This window comes from Toxorhynchites rutilus, chromosome 1, assembly GCF_029784135.1.
Source record: "Toxorhynchites rutilus septentrionalis strain SRP chromosome 1, ASM2978413v1, whole genome shotgun sequence".
NCBI classification, from domain to species: Eukaryota; Metazoa; Arthropoda; class Insecta; order Diptera; family Culicidae; genus Toxorhynchites; species Toxorhynchites rutilus.
In genome coordinates, this window is record NC_073744.1 from 69,517,073 (window position 1) to 69,537,587 (window position 20,515).

The 20,515-nt window shown below is 39.5% G+C and overlaps 1 protein-coding gene across 2 annotated transcripts in view; it reads left to right on the forward strand.

The window, feature by feature from the left end:
• Nucleotides 1-13,509, forward strand: part of LOC129770391 (protein pellino) — a 151,529-nt gene extending 138,020 nt beyond the window's left edge. For both annotated transcript variants that reach the window (XM_055773211.1, XM_055773219.1), the window contains exons 5-8: nt 3,243-3,530; nt 3,596-3,749; nt 12,065-12,242; nt 12,315-13,509. In XM_055773211.1, the coding sequence (XP_055629186.1) occupies nt 3,243-3,530; nt 3,596-3,749; nt 12,065-12,242; nt 12,315-12,441 (747 nt within the window). In that variant the 3' untranslated portion in view covers nt 12,442-13,509. The remainder of the gene's footprint in view (nt 1-3,242; nt 3,531-3,595; nt 3,750-12,064; nt 12,243-12,314) is intronic.
• The last annotated feature ends 7,006 nt before the right edge of the window (nt 13,510-20,515 follow it).

The following is a 20,515-nucleotide window of genomic DNA, read 5'->3' on the forward strand; positions in this document are numbered from 1 at the left end:
CCTTTACTATATTGAATCATGCGATATAAAACGCATTTTAGACCAAACAATATCTCCGTGTCTGGATTTTATTTCAGATGGTTTAATTCCTCCACTCGTTAAACACATCATTTTTACACCAGCAACCTGGGCCCGAAATCTTCGAAGATCAAAAATGAAAATCGACTCTCCTCTCAGTAGCTTCGCTTCGACTAGGACTTCTTCGGTGTTCGCCGTCAACTTGATTTGAATTGACTCGTTGAGAGCGAGGATGATTGATGGACTATTCTGGAAATGGTTATTCTAATTGACGTAACTAATGAATACAAATCTGCCTCTTCATTCAACCTGACTTCAATCCACACTTCTACTCCCCCTGAACGAATCTCGTTACCCGCGTACACAATCTTATTTTAACGTCCACATGAAGTGAAACGATAAATTGATTTTTGATGCAAAAAAGTAGTTACACTATTAATGGACGGTTTATTGTTTACCTTCCGTGAACTCAAATCAACGAACATAGAAAGTTAGACGGTATGCTATAAAAGTTCTCGCGTTAGTATTAGTAAATAGCGTGCAGTTTGGGACGAATTCTATCAGTTCACTTTGTCTTCGAGTTCAATTTTGTGAAAAAAATATACAGAAAAGCCGGTTTATATCAACAACAAAAAATTCACAAATTTGTCAGCGTTTCTGAACACAAAACTGTACGCTATTTTATATGCGTGATTCTTTTCGTCTGCGATACGGAAAAAATTTACCTCACCTGTAGTAAAGGGTGTGTCACATCAAATTGCATCACGGAAAAAACGCTGGAGAAATTTAATTTTTAGGAATTATATCTTCAGCTTTCGCTTTAAAATCAGATAAGAGTGTATAGATCACGTTGGCCATGCATCACTGTCAATTTTTCGTAAATTTGGAAAAATGTCGTCGAACGAAAAAGAGCGTCGTGAATTAATCCTGTGCACTCATTTCGAGAATCCGGAGTTGTCACATCGGGACATCGGTAAGATGCTGGGAATCGTCCAATCCACGGTCAGCAGAGTACTAAAACGATACTTCGAGAACCTAACCATCGACCGGAAGGTGAAGGAAGGCATAAATGGATGCTCCTTCGCTGAAAAAGATCATAAGCGCGTAGTTAAGCAGTTTAGACGTGATCCGAGAAGTTCGATCCGGGATGTCGCCAATAAGCTGAAATTGTCAAGTTCATTCGTCCAGCGGACCAAGCAGCGGGAGGGCCTGCGTACATACAAGGTTCAGAAGGCTCCTAACCGCGACGAAAGGCAAAACATGGTGGGGAAGACGCGAGCCCGGAAGCTGTACACCGAAATGCTGACGAAGCCGCATTGCCTGGTAATAGTCGACGAAACCTACGTCAAAGCGGACTTTCGTCAGCTGCCGGGCCTGTTGTTCTTCTCCGCAGAGGACAAATTCAGCGTTCCGGAGGAGATTCGCAAGCAGAAACTATCCAAGTTTGCCAAAAAGTACATGGTGTGGCAAGCGATCTGCTCTTGCGGAAAGCGGAGCGCCCCCTTCGTGATGACCGGCACGGTAAACGAGCAGGTTTACCTTAAGGAGTGCCTACAGAAGCGCTTACTACCACTATTGAAGCAGCACGAGGGCCCGACCATCTTCTGGCCGGATCTCGCTTCGTGCCACTATTCAAAGGACGTGTTGGAGTGGTACGAAGCCAACGGGGTCACCTTCGTGCCAAAGGAAATGAACCCGCCCAACGCGCCGGAGCTTCGCCCAATAGAGAAATATTGGGCGATTATGAAGCAGGCCCTCCGGAAGAACCCAAAAGTTGTCAAATCGGAGGCGGACTTCAAGAGAAAATGGATTTCTGTTAAAAAAAAACTACAACCTGACGTTGTACAGAACCTTATGGACGGGGTAAAGAGGAAGGTACGAGCATACGGGATTGGGCTCGAAGTATGAATAAAAAGAAAATGCCAAAAGTTGTTTAATAGTTTTTATTTTACTGTCTAAAATTTTCAAAAGGATCGGTCTACTGGGCGAATTTCTACAGCGTTTTTTCCGTGATGCAATTTGATGTGACACACCATTTATATGTCAAACCACGTTGAACTCAAACATCGCTACATGCACACGTGATACATGAGAGAGAGAGAAACGAATTCATTTTGGGGGGAGTCATTTCAATATGCATTGAAGTCCATTTGACGGGGAAAATTAAATGAGACAGTCGTGTCGTAGAGTGAAGTAGCAACCAAACGCCCGAACTGTTGAGTTATGTTGACAGAGAAACTGGAGGAGGTCAAAACTCATTTCCAATAGAATACGATACGAAGGCGAGTTTCTCCATAGTCTGCTGACTATCCTTAGTTGAATATGACTTTGCCGAGCCCTGTTAATTACAGCCGATGGCGCCAGAGCAGTTTTGGGTTGTTCGTCAGAATAACATACCATAAACTTCTTTTGGGGAGAATACGCTTGACTTGTCTTTCTGTTTATCCATCTCATCAATGTCATTATAACTCATAGTGTTGTCCGGATGTTACAGCTCATGGAGATCTTGAAGATCGCACTGTTATTGCGCATATGACCTATTAATATGTGCTTACTGTTTTCTTCAAACGAATGATCACAGTGAAGTGAGGTTTTAGAACAGTACTCTTAGTACTCTTACATGTTCATTAAATTAGCACCCGTTGTCTAAGGGAACCTAGGGCATTGACGGGCAATAAGTACGCCAGACGATAGAAACAACAATACGTTATTTTGAATGTGCCATGGGGACACTTGCTCTAACATGACAGATATTACTTCCTCAACTGCAACAACTATAACAGCGTCTGGGTGGCGTTGGGACGAAACCTTTCTTGCTATTTTTGTTACTCTCAGCATGGTGTCACATATAGCCAATTCGCTAAACTGTAAATTTTATTTCCACTTGCCATTTCGCAAACTTGCAACTTCTGTTTTATCAAACACAAAAGTAAGTGAGTTGGAAGAAAAAATGGAAGAAAGAAAAACGGTGACATAAGAAGTAACAACGAAGATTATGGGTGCTGTTATGATGGCAAACTAGCTTCGCGGTCGGAAGACAGCTTTCGTTTCGTTCCGCTTGTGGGCACTGTGGAGCGTGATATGCTCCTACTATGTAAGATGCAATTTGGTAGTGATTCAAGATTTTATGGTCCCTTTACTAGCGTAGGAGAGATAGAAGTGATTACTTCGGCTGATTGATATTCATGAGTGTATTATCACGTTTCGTTTCGTTTTCGTTTCAGGAAAAGGCAACCAAATGGCAGGATAACGTGGAAATCGACGGTCTCACAACGAACGGCGTGCTGATTATGCACCCGAAAGGTCAGTTTTGCGGTGGTTCCGCCGAGTGTGGTTTATGGCGTGAAACATCAGTCGGCGGTGATGTGTTCAGTCTGCGGGAATGTCGATCCGCACAACAAAAAGGACAGCCAGTTTACGAGGAGACCAATGCGCTGCAGGATGGAACACTAATTGATTTGTGCGGTGCGACGCTACTTTGGCGGTCGGCTGAAGGGTTGCGACACTCGCCGGTCTGTAGTCGTTTGTTTTATCTGAAAATCGAGATTCGCTTATAGTATTGTCGTTTCCTTTGCAGACAAAGAAAGATCTAGAGAAATTGGTAGACGAAATCAACGCTGGACGCCCACAGTGTCCGGTTGGCCTAAATACTTTAGTTATTCCTAGAAAAGTGTCATTGGGTGAACACGTCAATCAGCCTTATGTGTATTTAAATTGTGGCCATGTACAAGGTAGGTTTCGCTGTTTTAGCTCATACATTAATTCGAGTCATATCTCACTTAAATTAAATTATTTTTGATTTCTGTTAATGGTATAGAAGAATGAAACTCCAGGACTCATTTTGCCCTCATAGCATCGTTCATTTCTTTTTCAAACATAAAAAAGTAAATGTACTCAAATCGTACTTTACATAATAATGGATTTTGTTTATGTCACACCATAAAATCCATTACTGTTATAATATTTTATTGTGTTTTTTCGTTGATGCACCCCAGCGTCAAAAGTTTCAAGAACAATTCACTTGTTCACAAAAAGCTGCTTCTCCCACTAGTTGCCCCACAATTTATGTTTGTTATATTGACATCTAAGTGCTCCCGTGGCCGAGTGGTTAGCGTCATAACTAACATGCCGGGGGTTCGGGTTCGATTCCCGTCAATTCATTTCGTCAAAGAAATTTCCTCCGACTTGCACTGTGATCACGCGTATTCTAGAGCTTGCCACTCAGAATGCATTCAAGGCGTGTTATTTGGCATAGAAATCTCAACTAAGTACTAATAAAAATGACGTAAGTAATACTACGTTGAGACGGCGAAGTTCCTCTAGGAACGTTAGTGTCATTGAAGAAGAAGAAAGAAGATATTGATATCTACAACTAACATAAATTGTGGGGTTCTGAAGCCAACTTTTTGTGACCAAATAAATTGTTCTTGAAGGTGTGGACGCTACGGAAAATGGGCGGACACAACATTCCGATCCGAAATCATGTCGTGCGTCAATCGAATCAAGACGAATCTCAACGAAGAATAGCTATATGGAACAAACCGGGGAGCAGTTCAGAATATTATTATGAAACATCAACAGCTTGGAAGTGTTACTGATCGACTGGGGAGAGGATCAAAACGTAAAGTTAATACACGAATGGACAACCTGATCATCCGTGAGATCAAAAAAGATCCACGCATAACCATTCGTTCAATAAAAGAGTCGCTAGATCTACCGATATCTGAACGCACCATTCGAGGAAGCATACTAGAACGTGATCTGAAGAGCTGTTTTGCTAGGAAGCGGAAGCAAAATCAACAAGAAAAATGCGACTTCCTTTCGCAAGGAATCATATCCACAAACCGCTGGAGTTCTGGAAGCGTGTAATCTGGTCCGACGAGTCAAAGTTCGAGCTATTCAATAAAAAACGGTGGCTAAGAGTTTGGCGAAAAGAACTCCAGGACAGACATTTTCAACTAACAATTACACACAGCTGTGAACCTCAAGTTGATTTTTTTTGGAATTTCATAAAAAATATATATCTATCTCACCACGATTCTCTGTTGATAATATAAATTGCTTCTGAGGCAGAAATTTCGCCAGCGGAATTTGTCAGCGAGCGGTAGAGTTTTGTTCTTTTGTTTTAGTCATAGCTTTCACATTATCTGATCACTGATGTAAACAACGTTACAGACAGATGGATAGTTTAATGATTTCTGAATCGATGAAACATAGTTTTCATGCAAACAAATTTTTTTTTGTGTTTGCGCCCAATTATTAGCCCTCTATTGCGTTATCCGCGATTTTCGTAATCCGCGGAGAGCTTGCCCGACTATTCCGCGGATAATCGGGGTTCTATTGTATATAGGTTTGGCATCAAAAAAATTTTTTGAAGATCTCAATTTCCGGTAATTTTTCGTTTTTCAAAAAACTGAAATTTTAAAGTTTGCAACATTTGTAAATGAAGTCCGATTGAGCTAATACTCTGCATTGGACATATTATCGTGCAAATCAACATTTCGCAGCAAGTTCCGAATGATAAATCGAGATAACTTTTCTTATTGGCACCTAAAATCATACGTTTTTCTTCGTATTCCGAAAAAACAAGTCCCAGAATGTCGATTTGACAGAAAAATTTTTTTGGAGATGACAGTAGATCTAACGTTTCATATTTTTATTTTAAGCTATTTTAAGACATTTGGCAACAATTTTTTTTGAAAACCCCGATTTTCTTTCGGTGATTTTTCGATTTTCAAAAAACTCAAACTTTGACCGCTTTGCGCCACTCTCCTTTAAGTCCGATTGACCTGAAATTTTACATAGGGTGTTTTTTCGAGATGGTGAACATTTTTCATGGGGTAACTTTTTGAAATTCGAAATGAGCTCTTTCATTTGCCCCCTAGTGTACACATTAGATGTTCGAGGATGCTGCTCCATTGATCCGTTGGTTCGCCTAGTTGTTTCGAAATCTCTATATGACGTTCAAATTCGTCCACCAACAAATGCAGAGTTGATGCGCTTTGTTTTTAAAGGGTAGAATATCAAAAAGAGTCTTCTGTGCCTCTGTTTTATAAGATATTCATTGGAATATCTATTTACAAGGGCTTGCCAAGCAACAGAGTAATTCGCTGAGCTATAAGAAATCGACTCTATAGACTGAGCAGCCTCCCCCTTGAGAGCTGCACTTAAATAATGAATTTATTGAATGTTTGGCAGGGCCCGAAATCTTCGAAGGTGAAAAATGAAGACCGACTCAACTCTCAGCAGCTTCGCTTCGACTAGAACTGCTTCGGTGGTCGCCGGCAACAAAAAGTGCGTTGACTAGCGAGGATGACCGGTGAACTAGTTATTTTAACTAACGCGACTAATGAATACAAATCTGCCTCTTCATTCAACTGACTTCAATCCACACTTCCAATTCCCCCCTGACAATAATTACACTAATTACCCCATCAATGGACGGTTTATTGTCTACCCATCGTGAACTCAAACCAACGAACTTAGACATTTATCAAGTATGTTATAAAAGTCCTCGCGATAGTATTAGTAAATAGCGAGCAAAATAGCAGAACGCTATTTTATACGTATGAGTTATTTTCGTGTACGATACAAAAAAATTTTGCGCTGTAGATATCACGCGAGGGAAAAGAGCGAGAACGAATGTTTCCATGCGTATGGTTAATTGTTTAATTGTTTATTTATTTGTTATCAACAGACCTGAACAAGAGTGTCCTAATGATATACTTAAATCTAACTTAAATTCTACTTAATATCTAAGGGCATTAGAAAAAATCCTTTTCAGATGTGAACGGGTCAAGTTAAAATCATACGAAGTGTACGAGCGGTTGAAAACTCGGCACATACTTGAAACGGGTTCATTATCCCCGTAATTAGTGCGTGAAGAGGAGACACAAATGAATGTATGAGAGCGCAAAGTTCGTGTCCCTATAATAAAATTAATTAATTGGAGAAGAGTAGAACAGTCGATGTTTGAGAGGATCAGGTCTGATACGAATATCGCTTTAGCGACGTCTCTACGTAGATTTAGTGAGTCTAGTCCAATTAAATTAGAGCGATCTTCATAATTTGGAAGATTTGAAGGATTGTTCCAATTTCGCAGAGCGAAACAAACGAATTTGCGTTGAATCGCTTCGATTCGCTGAACGCCATTTTGATAATAAGGCGACCATACCACACAAGCATATGCACGGAGACGTCTGTTTGGCAGTTTTGCGTGTTTTGTTTTGAGCTCCCATTCGTTGCAATTGTCAATGTCCGCATTCAAATGTTAACAATGGGAGCTGAAACAAACCACGCAAAAGCGTCGAACCGAAGATTGATTTTTCTTATTCCCGTTCTTCGTGAGTGAGAAAAAGATAGCAACGAATATGGACAAACGGAACACTACAGAAATAAAAATTCGCAGAGGATTGGAGTTAAATTCCGTGTCCCTATGCACCTCAATTAACCTGGACATGATGGACATGAAGAGATTTTTTAAGTTTTACCCAAATAAAACTGTATTTTCTAGAGGTTCTAGAAAAAATGATCCTCAAATATTGTTTTACAGTAATGTTCGAGTAGTGAAAAACGTCATTTTGAACTCCTCGACTGATATGATTAATTAAACATTTATTTCGCCATTTTATGAACTGCTAATGAGCGGAGGCGGTCCGGCGTAATAGTAACATCCATACCTCTCACGCAGAGATCACGAGCTGAATTCTCACTTCCGACATTCTTCCAAAATGGAAGTAAAGAGTGACGAACCAGCCGAAATGTGTTGAAAATCACTATAATAGAGAAAAAAAGAAAAAGAACTGCATATGAATACGACACGCAGCTTCAAAGGAGATTCTATTTCTCAATCATTGGAATGGGTAAAAAAATCATTTTAAAGACAATCTTTTTAAAATAAAATGGTTTTATATATATTGTGGTATTCTGTTTATATTTATATTCCAGTTTTTTAAAGAGCGTTCTTCCAGTTTTTTGAAAGTTGTTATTGGCAACCCTGTGCTGAAGAACTTGTACTCATAACGTTAAACAGCTGTGATAATATTTCGAAGAGAGTCTAACAATACTCTCTTGTCCTCTGAACGTAGCCTGTAAGCTGTATATTTGGTTCAGTAGCATATGAGATTCACGGGCCGGTTTGCCGTTGAATCATTCAGATTCAGAGATGGTTACTGTGTCTGAATGCAGATATTTTTTTTCTGTCCTTTCAAACGCATTCCATTTGAGCCAGCTAGAACTAATATGATTGAACTATTGAATTCGATGTTTTGCTGTCGCTGTTCTGCAATTCACTTAGCGAGTGGAATTCGCTAATTGGATTGAATTTCCAGCCTAGTTAGCGAACGAGTATTGTATCGTCGACATTTTTTTTAAAACAGGTTCAATTGGTGTTTCTTCATAGGCTGTGAATTTACATAAAGATAATATTAGGCTGTCAAAAAAGACCTGCGGTATTTTTTTGAATTTTCATTTGTCCATAAAATTAGTTACAATCATCTGTTTTAAGTCAAATATGCGCCGTTTTGTTCGATGACTTGTTCCCAACGAGATGCCAACTTCATAATACCCCTGTTATAGAAGCTCGCTTCCTTATTGGCAAAAAACTCGGATAGCCAATTTTCACAGGCCTCTTTTGTGGCTAACTTCTGACTACCTAGCTCGTTCGCCATGGACAAAAACAGGTGGTAGTCACTTGGTGCAAGGTCCGGACTATACGGCGGATGCAAAAGAACCTCCCATCCGAGCTCCCGGTGCTTCTGGCGCGTCACCAAAGAAGTGTGTGGCCTGGCGTTGTCCCGATGGAAGACAATGCGGCCTCTGTTTATCAAAGATGGCCTCTTCTTCATGAGTGCTACCTTCAAGCGGTCCGGTTGTTGGCAGTACAGGTCCGAATTGAGCGTTTGGCCATAGGGAAGCAGCTCATAATAGATTATTCCTTGACAATCCCACCAAACACACAGCAGAACCTTCCTGGCCGTTAATCAGGGCTTGGCCACCGTCTGAGCCGCTTCAGCGGGCTTCGACCACGACCGTTTGCGCTTCACGTTGTCGTAAGTGACCCACTTTTCATCGCCAGTCACCATCCGCTTCAGAAACGGGTCGATTTTGTTGCGATTCAGCAGCGATTCACATGCGTCGATACGGTCAAAGATGTTTTTTTGCGTCAACGTGTGTGGCACCCATACATCGAGCTTCTTTGTGAATCCAAGCTTCTTCAAATGGTTAATAACGGTTTGATGACTTATCCCCAGCTCTTGGCCGATGCTACGGCTGCTACTATGCCGGTCTTTCTCGGCTAATTCAGCGATTTTGTCGCAATTTTCGACGACAGGCCTTCCGGAGCGTGGCGCATCTTCGACGACCTCTACACCAGAACGAAAACGTTGAAACCATCGTTGTGCGGTGGAAATGGAAACTGTATCGGGTCCAAAAACTGCACAAATTTTATTGGCAGCTTGAGATGCATTTTTGCCTTTGTCATAGTAGTACTGTAAAATATGTCGGATTTTCTCTTTATTTTGCTCCATATTTGCGACACTATAACTCACGAACGACTTAACCAAACAAAACACTGTCAAGGACTATATTATAGCGCGCAAAAATACCTTTCCAACAAGCTATAGTATGACTCGATACAATGAATACAACTAGAACTACGCGCGTACAACAACACCTCGCGGAAATACGAGAATTTTTTTTAGATCCATCGAAAAATGTATGAATAATAAGCGATAGAATCTAGATTTGTTCAATTTGTACCCCCAATGCACTCGTACCGTCGTTAACACGTTGAGCCCAGCGTCGGTCCCTAGGGGACTGACAGTTAAAAAATAAGAAAATTAAAATACATCTGGTTTGTTTTCGGATGTTTTACAAAATGTTACTACTCTCTAGTCGAATCTCTGACTAATTTAGCATTATGTAGAAACATATCACGAACTAAAATGTTTAATTTTTTCTTTGATTTCTTCTTATATCAGAAGTATGAATAATGTCTACTATGCACGGATTTTAGAGAAACTTCATGGAAGTTTATCTCTTGTCAGCAATCATAAATAGTTTTTTCACAATTAGGTTGCTGAAAACTTCATTCGTCTAAAACTAAGATGCAAGCGGAAAACTTTTCGTCTCAATCTAGGTCAAACGGAGTCAATTAAATTTAATTTACAAGTGCATTTTACACTAATAAAACATGCAACACTTTCCATGCATTGTTAAATGTTTATCCGTCAAAGGAACAAAAGATTCTGTGACTCTGACTTTGTTCATTTACGTTTTTGGTCGGCGTAACGAGAAGTAAAATTTAATTGAAATTAAGTTTAGAACATCTCAAAAATACTGAAATTTTAGTTTCTGTAAAAATGTAAGTCGGGCCCTTATGATTTTGAACGCTAGCATTGATTTAAGAAATTATTTTTACATTTAATAACAACACTTTTCCTATGTAGTGGATTATTATAAGAAAAGTAACAAAATCTGTGACGTCACAGATTTAAAAATCTTCGCACCTCACATTGAATGTTCCCCCTACACGTTCAGTATTCAAGCTTCGAATGTTGATGGTTCATTGACGTTGGTGGCAGTGAATCAAGGCAGTTCGCCCGGCATCACAGTGTTGGATGGTTCAAAGAGAGTATTGTTCATGAATGAAAAAACGAATGAATGACATTGGTTCATATTCAGTTCATTCAATATCCAAGCACTGATAAAGATACATGAGAAAGAGAGAGATGTACGAATTCGTTTTGGGGGAAGTCACTTCAAAGTGCAATGAAGACTATTTGACTGAAAAGAATGAAATGATATAGTTGAGTCGGTAGAGGGAGATAGCGACTAAACGCCCGACTGACTGTTTTGGCGAAAAAACTGCGTGAAGAAGTCAAAAGTCATTTCCGACTGAATACGGATATAGTCAGTCAGATAGTCAGCTGACTATCCTCAGTTGACTATGACTATGCCGAACCCTGATGATTGGTACGTCGGTGTTCGAGTGTTTAAGAGCCAGAAATGTATCGTGGAATGCGAGTCATTCCTTATAATCCCATTATAATAGCATAGTTAAAAGTTTTGATTTTATTAGGAAAAAGCTTCGTCTCATATTGTGACCGAGTTTCGTCATGCCGTCATTTTCTAAGTCTTCCAGCTCCTGTTTTATACCTTCCAAATTTGAATCATATTGTCTAGGTGTGTAATTCGTATTTGCCCCTTTGCTTGATCTTGTTCCGCATTACAATTCTCCACAAATGCCTCTGCCCAACCCAGTGTCGCGAGTTGATTCCTTCTTCGTGACAGTAATCGCTTTTTTTCTTGGCCTTTCGCCATGTTCCGACTATCGATGAACGATAAACGATGAAAATGAAAATCTATCCTATTCCAGCAATCAAATATTCGTCCAAGTATTATATATTCTCAAGCCTAGGGAAACTCAATACAATTCTTCTGGCGACGCTAGTGGTCCAGGTGGCCAGGGACAGCACTCGTAAATTACAGCAGTAAAATATCCAGTTGAGGGCCTTGTGTTTTGAATTCGAATTCAAATCCTTTGATCTATATAGATATCCACTGACTCGTTTTGTGTTCTTTATAAGACTGAACAAAACTCTATTGAGCTCCGACTGCGATGGCTTCCGTGATCGTTCCTTTACGGAAAATTCTGGCCACGGCACCAATTTTATTGTGACCGAGATGTTTTCCGTTTCGGATTTCTTGTTTTCCATTGAATAAAATTTCCACAATAGAAATAACTGGTTTAAATTTTTGTACAACAAACTAATTAGTTGGACCGTGTTCTGTGAGATCGAGAACGTGCCTGACTCTGACAATAGTGAGTTCAAAAGCTCTGAACAACAAGCGTTACGCTTGTCCCTGATGGCATATTTTTGTTGTGATCAATCAATGGGTGAAGCGGGTTTTCATCTAGTGCGACTCCTGTAATACGAAAATAAACGAGGCAAGCGAAGTTACGTTCGATTTGTCTTATAGAACTAAAATATTGTAAAATATTGTAAATAATTATACAGCCATTATTTCCAAAATTTACTTGCAGGCCAGCACGGTTGGGGACAGGATAAGGCCTCAAACGCGCGTCGGTGTCCGATGTGCTTGGAGCTTGGCCCCGTGGTGACGCTCTGTATGGGTGTGGAAAACGCATTTTACGTTGACTCCGGACCGCCAACCTACTGCTTCAATCCCTGCGGTCATATGGCCACGGAAAAAACTGTCAAGTATGTATCTAGTTTTATCTCATCGCGTGAAGACCATGTTTCGAAATATGATATCTCTTTCTTCCATTGCAGATACTGGGCCAACGTTGACATACCTCATGGCACGAACGGTTTCCAAGCGGTATGCCCATTCTGCGCCACGCCTCTGCAAGGATCTCCGGGGTACATAAAACTTATTTTCCAGGATAATCTAGATTAACTTGTGTTCCGTTCCACGATATAATGTTCCCCAAAAGTATCCAAATTTCCCCCGATTTCCCTAGATCCATACCCCAAATCCCTCTACTAAAATCGAAGTTAAGCAAAAAAAATCAACTGATTCGCATATAGTTTATAGTATGTAATTGTTAGAATATTTTAACCTAATTATTTTTTAAATTAATTATTGCGACACGCGAACAAACAAAAAAAAAGATGCAACAATTATTATTTTATTGCTATGCCTCCGTCGCAGACACGAAAAAAAAACTAGGATGAACAACTCGAGAAGATAAATGAAAGTAAAATCAGGAGGTTAGCAGAGACTGTAGAAATCGAAAATGAATATTGCTGCTATATCAGTCCGTAATATGTTATTATATATTTGTGAAGAGGAGAAAACATATTCAGAATTTCAAGCAAGTATAATGAAAAACAAACGAACATCAGTTTCTCCCTTGCGCTTTAAGTTCACGATAAAGCAATGCCATCAGCCATCAATTGATTGACTGGTTGGGAGTCATGTGGGTCTTGAGTAGTGTTCACGTTATGTAATTGTGAAAGTAAGTCGCATTTTACTAAGGTTATGTTGAATGATTTTTTCTCTATCATCAAATAGTTTGGTAAACTGAAGTTTAGGCGATTGTCGTTCGATTTCATCTGTTTTTAGAATGAGGATTGAGTAGGGTGCAGATTGCGACTTGAACTCTTGTCCGAGCTTGAAATTACAAATCGGGTGTTTGGAATTATTCAGGGTTTTCGATTGTTTCAAGAAATTCTCCGCGAATTAGTTTGTTTTATTGGGAATAAAAAGTTTAGGATGAAAATTACATTTCGAGAATATTTCTTTGTTGAACTCTAATGAATGTAGTAGATCAATTGGAAGAAACTATATGGAGGGGATTCAATGATGATTTCACTGCAACGGTCGTCGCAATCTGGAGAAGTAGGGTGTAGGTCAAAAGTCTATGTTTAAATGCGCATATTCTTATTTAAATTTATATTGTGTATAAAGTATATTAAGTATATGAAATTTAGCAAAAAGCGTGTGTGTGATGTACGAAAAATACAGTTCGTGTTTTAGTTATCTAAACAAATCTGAAATACCAATAACACATTTATAGGGGTATGAGGTGGGTCACCATCTTTTTTTTTCTATTTGTCATTGCGAATATTTTCTCCAAAACTTCATTACAAAATTTATGTGATAAACGCTATCCAAGAATATTTTTGGAAAATAGGAATATATTTAACAGAAATATTTTACATGGATACCACCGCTTCCGATGGCTGGTCATATCATTACGCAATTCCATATGTAATTAAAAATATACATCCCTGATACTTCAACCATTTCCTTACGGAAGTCAAGTCAGTTGATGAAATAAAGAGAAAAAGAGAGAAAAGAAAAACGGAAGCTCTTCATCCCGGTACTGCATTCCGAGCGACTCGAAATATTTCGATAGATTTCACAAATTCCATTAACCCATTAACGACCAAGCTGTATTTTTTTCAACAAAAGCGATTGGTGTTATTTCGATTACTGGCGCTACAGAAATCCCAATTTTCAAGAATTATTTTTTCCGTTTTCCGGAAAATGACAAAAAATCAAAAAACGTCAAACATACCAAACGGTCAAACCCTACATTTTTGTTCCTCTAGGAGGTTCAATCCAATGTTTTTTTTCTACATCATCTACACCATCTACATCGATCCAATTTTTGACTTCATCTAAATTGGAGAATTGCTGGTCAACCAGCCCATGTTGCATCGATCACAAAAGGTAGTAATCGGACGGAGCAATGTCTGGAGAATACGACGGGTGGGATAGGACCTCCCATTTCAGCGTTTCCAAGTATGTTTTGACCGGTTTCGCGACATGCGGCTGAGCATTGTTGTGCTGCAAATTAAAATTGATCGTGTCTTTGCTCATATTGTGGTTTTCCTTCAGTACACGGCTCAAACGCATCAATTGTCTTCGGTAGAGGTCCCCCGTAATGGTTTCATTCGGTTTTAGCAGCTCATAGTAGACCTCACCCAGCTGGTCCCACCAGATAGACAGCATAACCTTCTGGCCGTGAATATTCCGCGCGGCCGTCGATGTTGAAGCATGGCCGGGGTATCCATACGTTGCGCGACTTCTCACTTTACGTCGCCATTAACGATTCGATGCAAAAAAATCCCTTTTTTATGCCGTTGGGGCAGTTGTTCGCACGTGAAAAAATGGCGGTCCGAAACGTTCTTCGTCTTCCAAGTCAAAATTACCACTTTTAAACCGTGCAAACCACGTCTGACACGTTCGTTCAATTGGAGCATGGTCACCATAAACTTCCACCAAAATGCGATGACTTTCCGCCGCTTTTCTTTTCATATTGAAGTAATGAAGTAACACTCCCTGTTTTTTGTTGGTACGAAATTCAACATATTCGAAGGGGCAAAAACTATGTTGTTTACGCTTCAATTTTGTGACATATACTGAAAAAGACGCGCAATGACAGTAGCTTTCCAACGAATGTCTGAAAATATGAAGTTCGATTATCTTAATTTACAAAATACGGAATTTTGCTCGATGTGAATGTGATTTTATCGACATTCATTTTTATTCCAATCGAAAACAAATTTAATAAACTTGAATTCCAGTCGGGCACTGAAAGATATTTTAACTTTCCCTTGAGTTTGTTTTGCTTATTTTGACATTTCTACTGCTATTCAAGTTTTCTTCGAACATTTTTAAATAAATCGATCGAAATGCGCTTCACAAAATACAAAACCATAACTCGAATGAAATGCAAAAAAAAACGGAACTAAGACTTTTCTATAACACAAACCAGTAAATGGGGAATAAGCTTCATACCATGTAAAAACGTTACCGTCTGAATACCAAAGCTTGCGAACTAAGGCGTGGTTCTCAAACCGCGGTTTTTGGAGCCTCTCTCCCTCTATGTAACAATACGTCTCCCCTCCCCCTTATGTTACCTAACGCAAAAAGCAAAAAGTCAAAGTCGTTTGAAACTTTTATCCCATTTGTTTATTTATTTAGGCTCATTAGCATTTTAGCTATAACGGAGCCGGATTTAATCGTGTACACTAGGGTGCCAATGGAAATGGTCATCTCGAATTTCAAAAAGTTACCCTATAAAAAATGTTTTCCACCTCGGAAAAATACCCTGTGCAAAATATCAGCTTAATCGGACTTAAGAGAGAGTGGCGCAAAGCGATCAAAGTTTGAGTTTTCCGAAAATCGAAAAATCACCCAAGGGCTTGAAACGTTGAGATCTAGTGTCTTCACGAAAAAAAAAATTTTGGTCAAAAATCGACACTCTGGGACTTCGGAATACGAAACGAAAAGTATGGTTTTGGGTGCCAATAAAAATAGTTATCACGATTTTTCATTCGGAACTTGCTAGGAAATGTAGTTTTGCACGATAATATACCCTATGCAAATATTAGCTCATTCGGACTTCATTTACTGGTGTCACAAATGTTAAAATTTGAGTTCTTTTGAAAAGCGAAATATCACCGAAAATCGAGGTATTCAAAAAAATTTTGATGCCGAATGTCTTAAAATTGTCTATATTTTAAGACATTCGGCATAATTTCTAATTTGATCTATACGTGATACGGCTGAACGGCAATTTTGACATATCGTTTTGCCTTCTACTATATTTTCCTTGGTGTGGTGCAAGGCTGCCATGTGATTTGTCAAGATGTATTCGTATCCTACTAATGCTTCCTTTACAATGCTGGCTTTTAATCGCATGCGATATACTCACTCGCGATATTTTCCAGTGCAGCTTTTTACAATGGTTAGCGATATCGCGCGATAATCTGTCATAATCTATCTGTCAAACCTGCATCCCTCTGATCATACTGCCATTATTGGTTATGGACAAAGTCGAATTAGGATGGTGGAATAAAATCATATCGCTAGAAATGTGAATGCAAGTATAAACTCCAGATTATTAATAATTGATAAACTAACGAATTCAATCAAATATTAACAAAAATGTGTTAAAATAATTATGATTAGGCAGCAATACGCTTACAATAGGTGATCGATTCAGCTCTCACTTTATGAAGCGTTTCATATGTATAGAGCTGAACATTTATTTCGATATATCGTTCCACCCATCAAGCATATTTTGTTCCACCTGTCTGATGTATATAATGTCTCCTATCAAAACAACGCGATTTTCGCAGCCAAAGCTTGGAAAGTTCTATCTTTTTTTTCGCACTGTCATGGGTGATTTCGCGTTTTGCTCTGATTGGTTGACGAATAAAAATCGCTATTGAAGAAAAAAAATCGCGCTCATTGTGGATGATTGTAAATCCGGCATAAGCGTGGAAACACACTAGCTCACCCGCGCGATTTTTGCAACGACAAGTCGCAGGAGGAGCTTGATGTGAAACACATTCAGCGGCTTTCGACAGACTCACTAGCTGCCATTATTATATTTTTATAGATGCACAGGAGAGCCGTCCGGCGTGTTATGACGCTAAAATGTCATCTTTTCACCAGGGTTAGCATATGTTTTTGTCATTGGCTGCGAAACCAAAAATGCACTCGAAAAACGTCGCTTCCGTTCCCATCAAATTGTACCCAAAATGAATTCACAAAATTAAATTTCTTCACAAATAGTATCATCAAAATAAAGACGTCTTCACATCTGGCATCTCAGGTGTAATGTAAACATTGCACTATTTTTCATCATGGCTTCATCATTTTGGAGTTTTAAAAAAACTGTGAAATTCGTCAAATTGTATCGTGAAAATGAGAATTTGTGGAAAGTTTTCAGTCCGGATAAAAAAAAACCGTGAAGCCAAGGCTGTTTAGTTGCAGACCACAGCCGAGGAAATAGAAATTCCGCATTTAACGGCCAAGGATGTTCCGAGAAAAGCAGGAGAGCAGGAAAAGTGGGTCAGGAACAGGTTTGGTACATAAGCCAACACTGTCATGGTTCAACAACATAACTTATGTCATGCGCACTGCTAATTTGAGGGAGGAAGAGACGGAAAGTAATTATGTGAGTAATAATAAAAATATTATATATATATTGAACTGCATATCTGGTTTCAATACATTTCGATAACATCATAGAGTACAGCATAGTTCTACGTCAACAATGCGGCCGTGTCTTGGACACAGACTCCTATTTTTGTTCATCCAAATGAGATCATGATCATGCGGGAGTGTTGAAGCTGCTGACTTCCGGGAAAAAGAAGCCATTCGACGTTCAACTCGGTTGAAAGCACTGTGTCCTGGAGCATTTGTAGCAACGGATATTGCACCCGCATTTTTCATGTAGGACTACGTCTAACCGGAATATATAGGGGTAGAATGAAAACCTAAACACAGAAAATGCAGGAAAAAAATGGAGGATTTCGAATGTTTATAACTCGAACTTTTTTTTTAATATATCGGAAAGATGTTTGCATCAATTGATAGGAAACATTTCTACGCATCTATCACAAGGAATAAAATTATATTTTTTCAGTAGATAAACAATTGAATAACTTAAAATGTTAAGCTATCTAAACGCCCTAACTGCCACGTTTCGATTGGCCCGATTCACGGTTTCCCCAACACAGACTTCAAAACCAAGGTGCTTGGGGGAAATCATCATTGCAAATACATGAAAGTAGGGGGAATTTTTGTTCCCACCGAGATGTATTCTCTATCACAGCCATCTAAACCAAGGTGCCTGGGGTTATTGGCATCTATATAAATAAAAATGGAAGGCCAAATGTGTTGCTAAGCTCAAAACCCGAAGAAGGAATGGTCCGATTAGAACCGTCTTTGTTTTAATGCTTTTGTTCCGATCCGCTTGATTTTTCAAATCAGATGTATGTGGTATGTAGCTTACGAAATGCTAAACCTAATGCAATAAATAACTCGAAATTTTTAATTTTTTGACCTGGTCCTCTGTGACTTAATACCGACTTTATGATGTTATCAAAATGTATTAAAACCAGATATGCAGTTCAATATAATATTTTTGTTATTACTCACATAATTACTTTCCGTCTCTTCCTCCCTCAAATTAGCAGTGCGCATGACATAAGTTATGTTGTTGAACCATGACAGTGTGGGTTTGTGTACCAAACCTGTTCCTGCCCCACTTCTCCTGCTCTTCTCAAGTGTTTCTAGTTCCAAATTTTATCATAATCTTAACGATTTATTTTTTCCCGGTACATCCTTGGCCGTAAGAACACACCGGACGGCTCTCCCGCGCGGATTTCGCAATGACAGATCGCCGCGGGGCCTCGATAATGGAATGTGAATGAGATAAAACACACAAGGCGGTGCGGGTGAGTACTGTTCCAAAATCACTGTTGTATTGTTCTTCGTTCGCTGCGGTGGCTCGATGGAGAAGATGCGCCGCAACTGTTTTGTGAGAGTATTAAGGCTGATTTAGACGATGCCAGTCAGCGCTCTAGTTGAGGTATCCAGTGAACAGAGAACAGACACTCTGTCCAAGTTACTTGTACCAGTATCGAACAAGTAATTGGCCTCTAACTTGAACAGAGTGTCTGTTCTCTATTCACTGGATACTTCAACTAGAGCGCTGACTGGCATTGTCTAAATCAGCCTTTAGTGTTTATGCACTTTTGAAAGATGTACATAAAGCAAGCCAATAATACATGTACTATCAGGTGAGCCATTACGTGAAAACCACTCTGCGGTCATGTAGCTGTGGATCCTCGAATTCCATCCAAATTGTCGAGAAATGCAATATTTTAGATGTTTGTGATCAATTTCCCTCTCTCTCGCTCAGGTAAACATCTCCTCTTCCTTCCATTCTGTCTTTATATACCGCCTCTCTAATCCGCTTACTGTCCAAACAGTTGTACCTTGTGTCATAGACTCGTCTTGCATCCGACAATAAAAATATAATAATGGCAGCTAGTGAATCTGTCGAAAGCCGCCGAATGTGTTTTACATCAAGCTACTCCTGCGACTTGTCATTGCAAAAAACGGGCGGGTGAGCCGTCTAGTGTGTCTCCACGCTTAGAGCCCCCGCACACTACAGACTTTTTTTTTCACGCACATGCATACCTCTCCGTACTGATTAAGAAGCTGACCGAACTATAGGTCGACAAGTCAGTCTGCAGTCTGCAGTCTGCGGGGGCTTTTAGTGGGATACAAATACATCACATGGCATCCTTGCACCATACCAAGGAAAGTGAAGTAGAAGGTAAAACGATATGTCAAAATTACCGTTCAGTCGTATCACGTATAGATCAAATTTATTTACAAATATAGACCGTATGCAAGCAACACTGCAACACATAAAAGTAACTGCAGTTTAGCCGGCGCGGTTGATTGCCGTTAAAAACCTGCAGAAAACAATGCTGCAATTAGTCGCTGTGTAAACAAAGTCTAATGCTTTGGAAGTGTTTTCGGCATGTGTCATCGACTGAGACTATAATGTCTGCATAACGGTCATGCAAAAGTAGCTGCAATAAATTGTACCACATACATGTATAATTTGACATATTTTTTGGAAGTAGTTGTCATTCATTTGTTGGCGCTCAGTAAAGGTGCTCATACACTGTTTGACCGATGCCAAATATTTCGCTCTTTTTGACAGATAAAATTAGATCAACGTGTTCTGATCAAATATATTCGACACAAAACACGGCAAGCAAATATTCAGTTTTTTTTCGATCTGTTCTTCGAATCTGTTGGTACATGATTGAAATATTTCAGTCGAATTTTTTTCATGTACGATATTTGACATTGTTTGCCACTGTTGATAATTGAAGAGTGGCAGACAAAATAGTGTTTGTTAAAATTCCAAACTCTTCGTAGCCTAATTGGTTGCGTGTCCGCTACTAAGCGAACGATCATGAGCTAATAACTCAGGGCCCCTCAACTGACCATCTTTGTGTGTTATTCTAGCTACTACGTCCACGCAACAATCATCATGTGTCGGTAATCCCAGTCCCTTACCGCTCACATTACGATCTGCTGCATCGGTAATTGGTGCTAATTCTAACACAGCAATGGAAGCCTCATATCAGCAGTCCCGTTGTGAACAGTCCAACTGTGAACATTCGAACAATAGGAATAT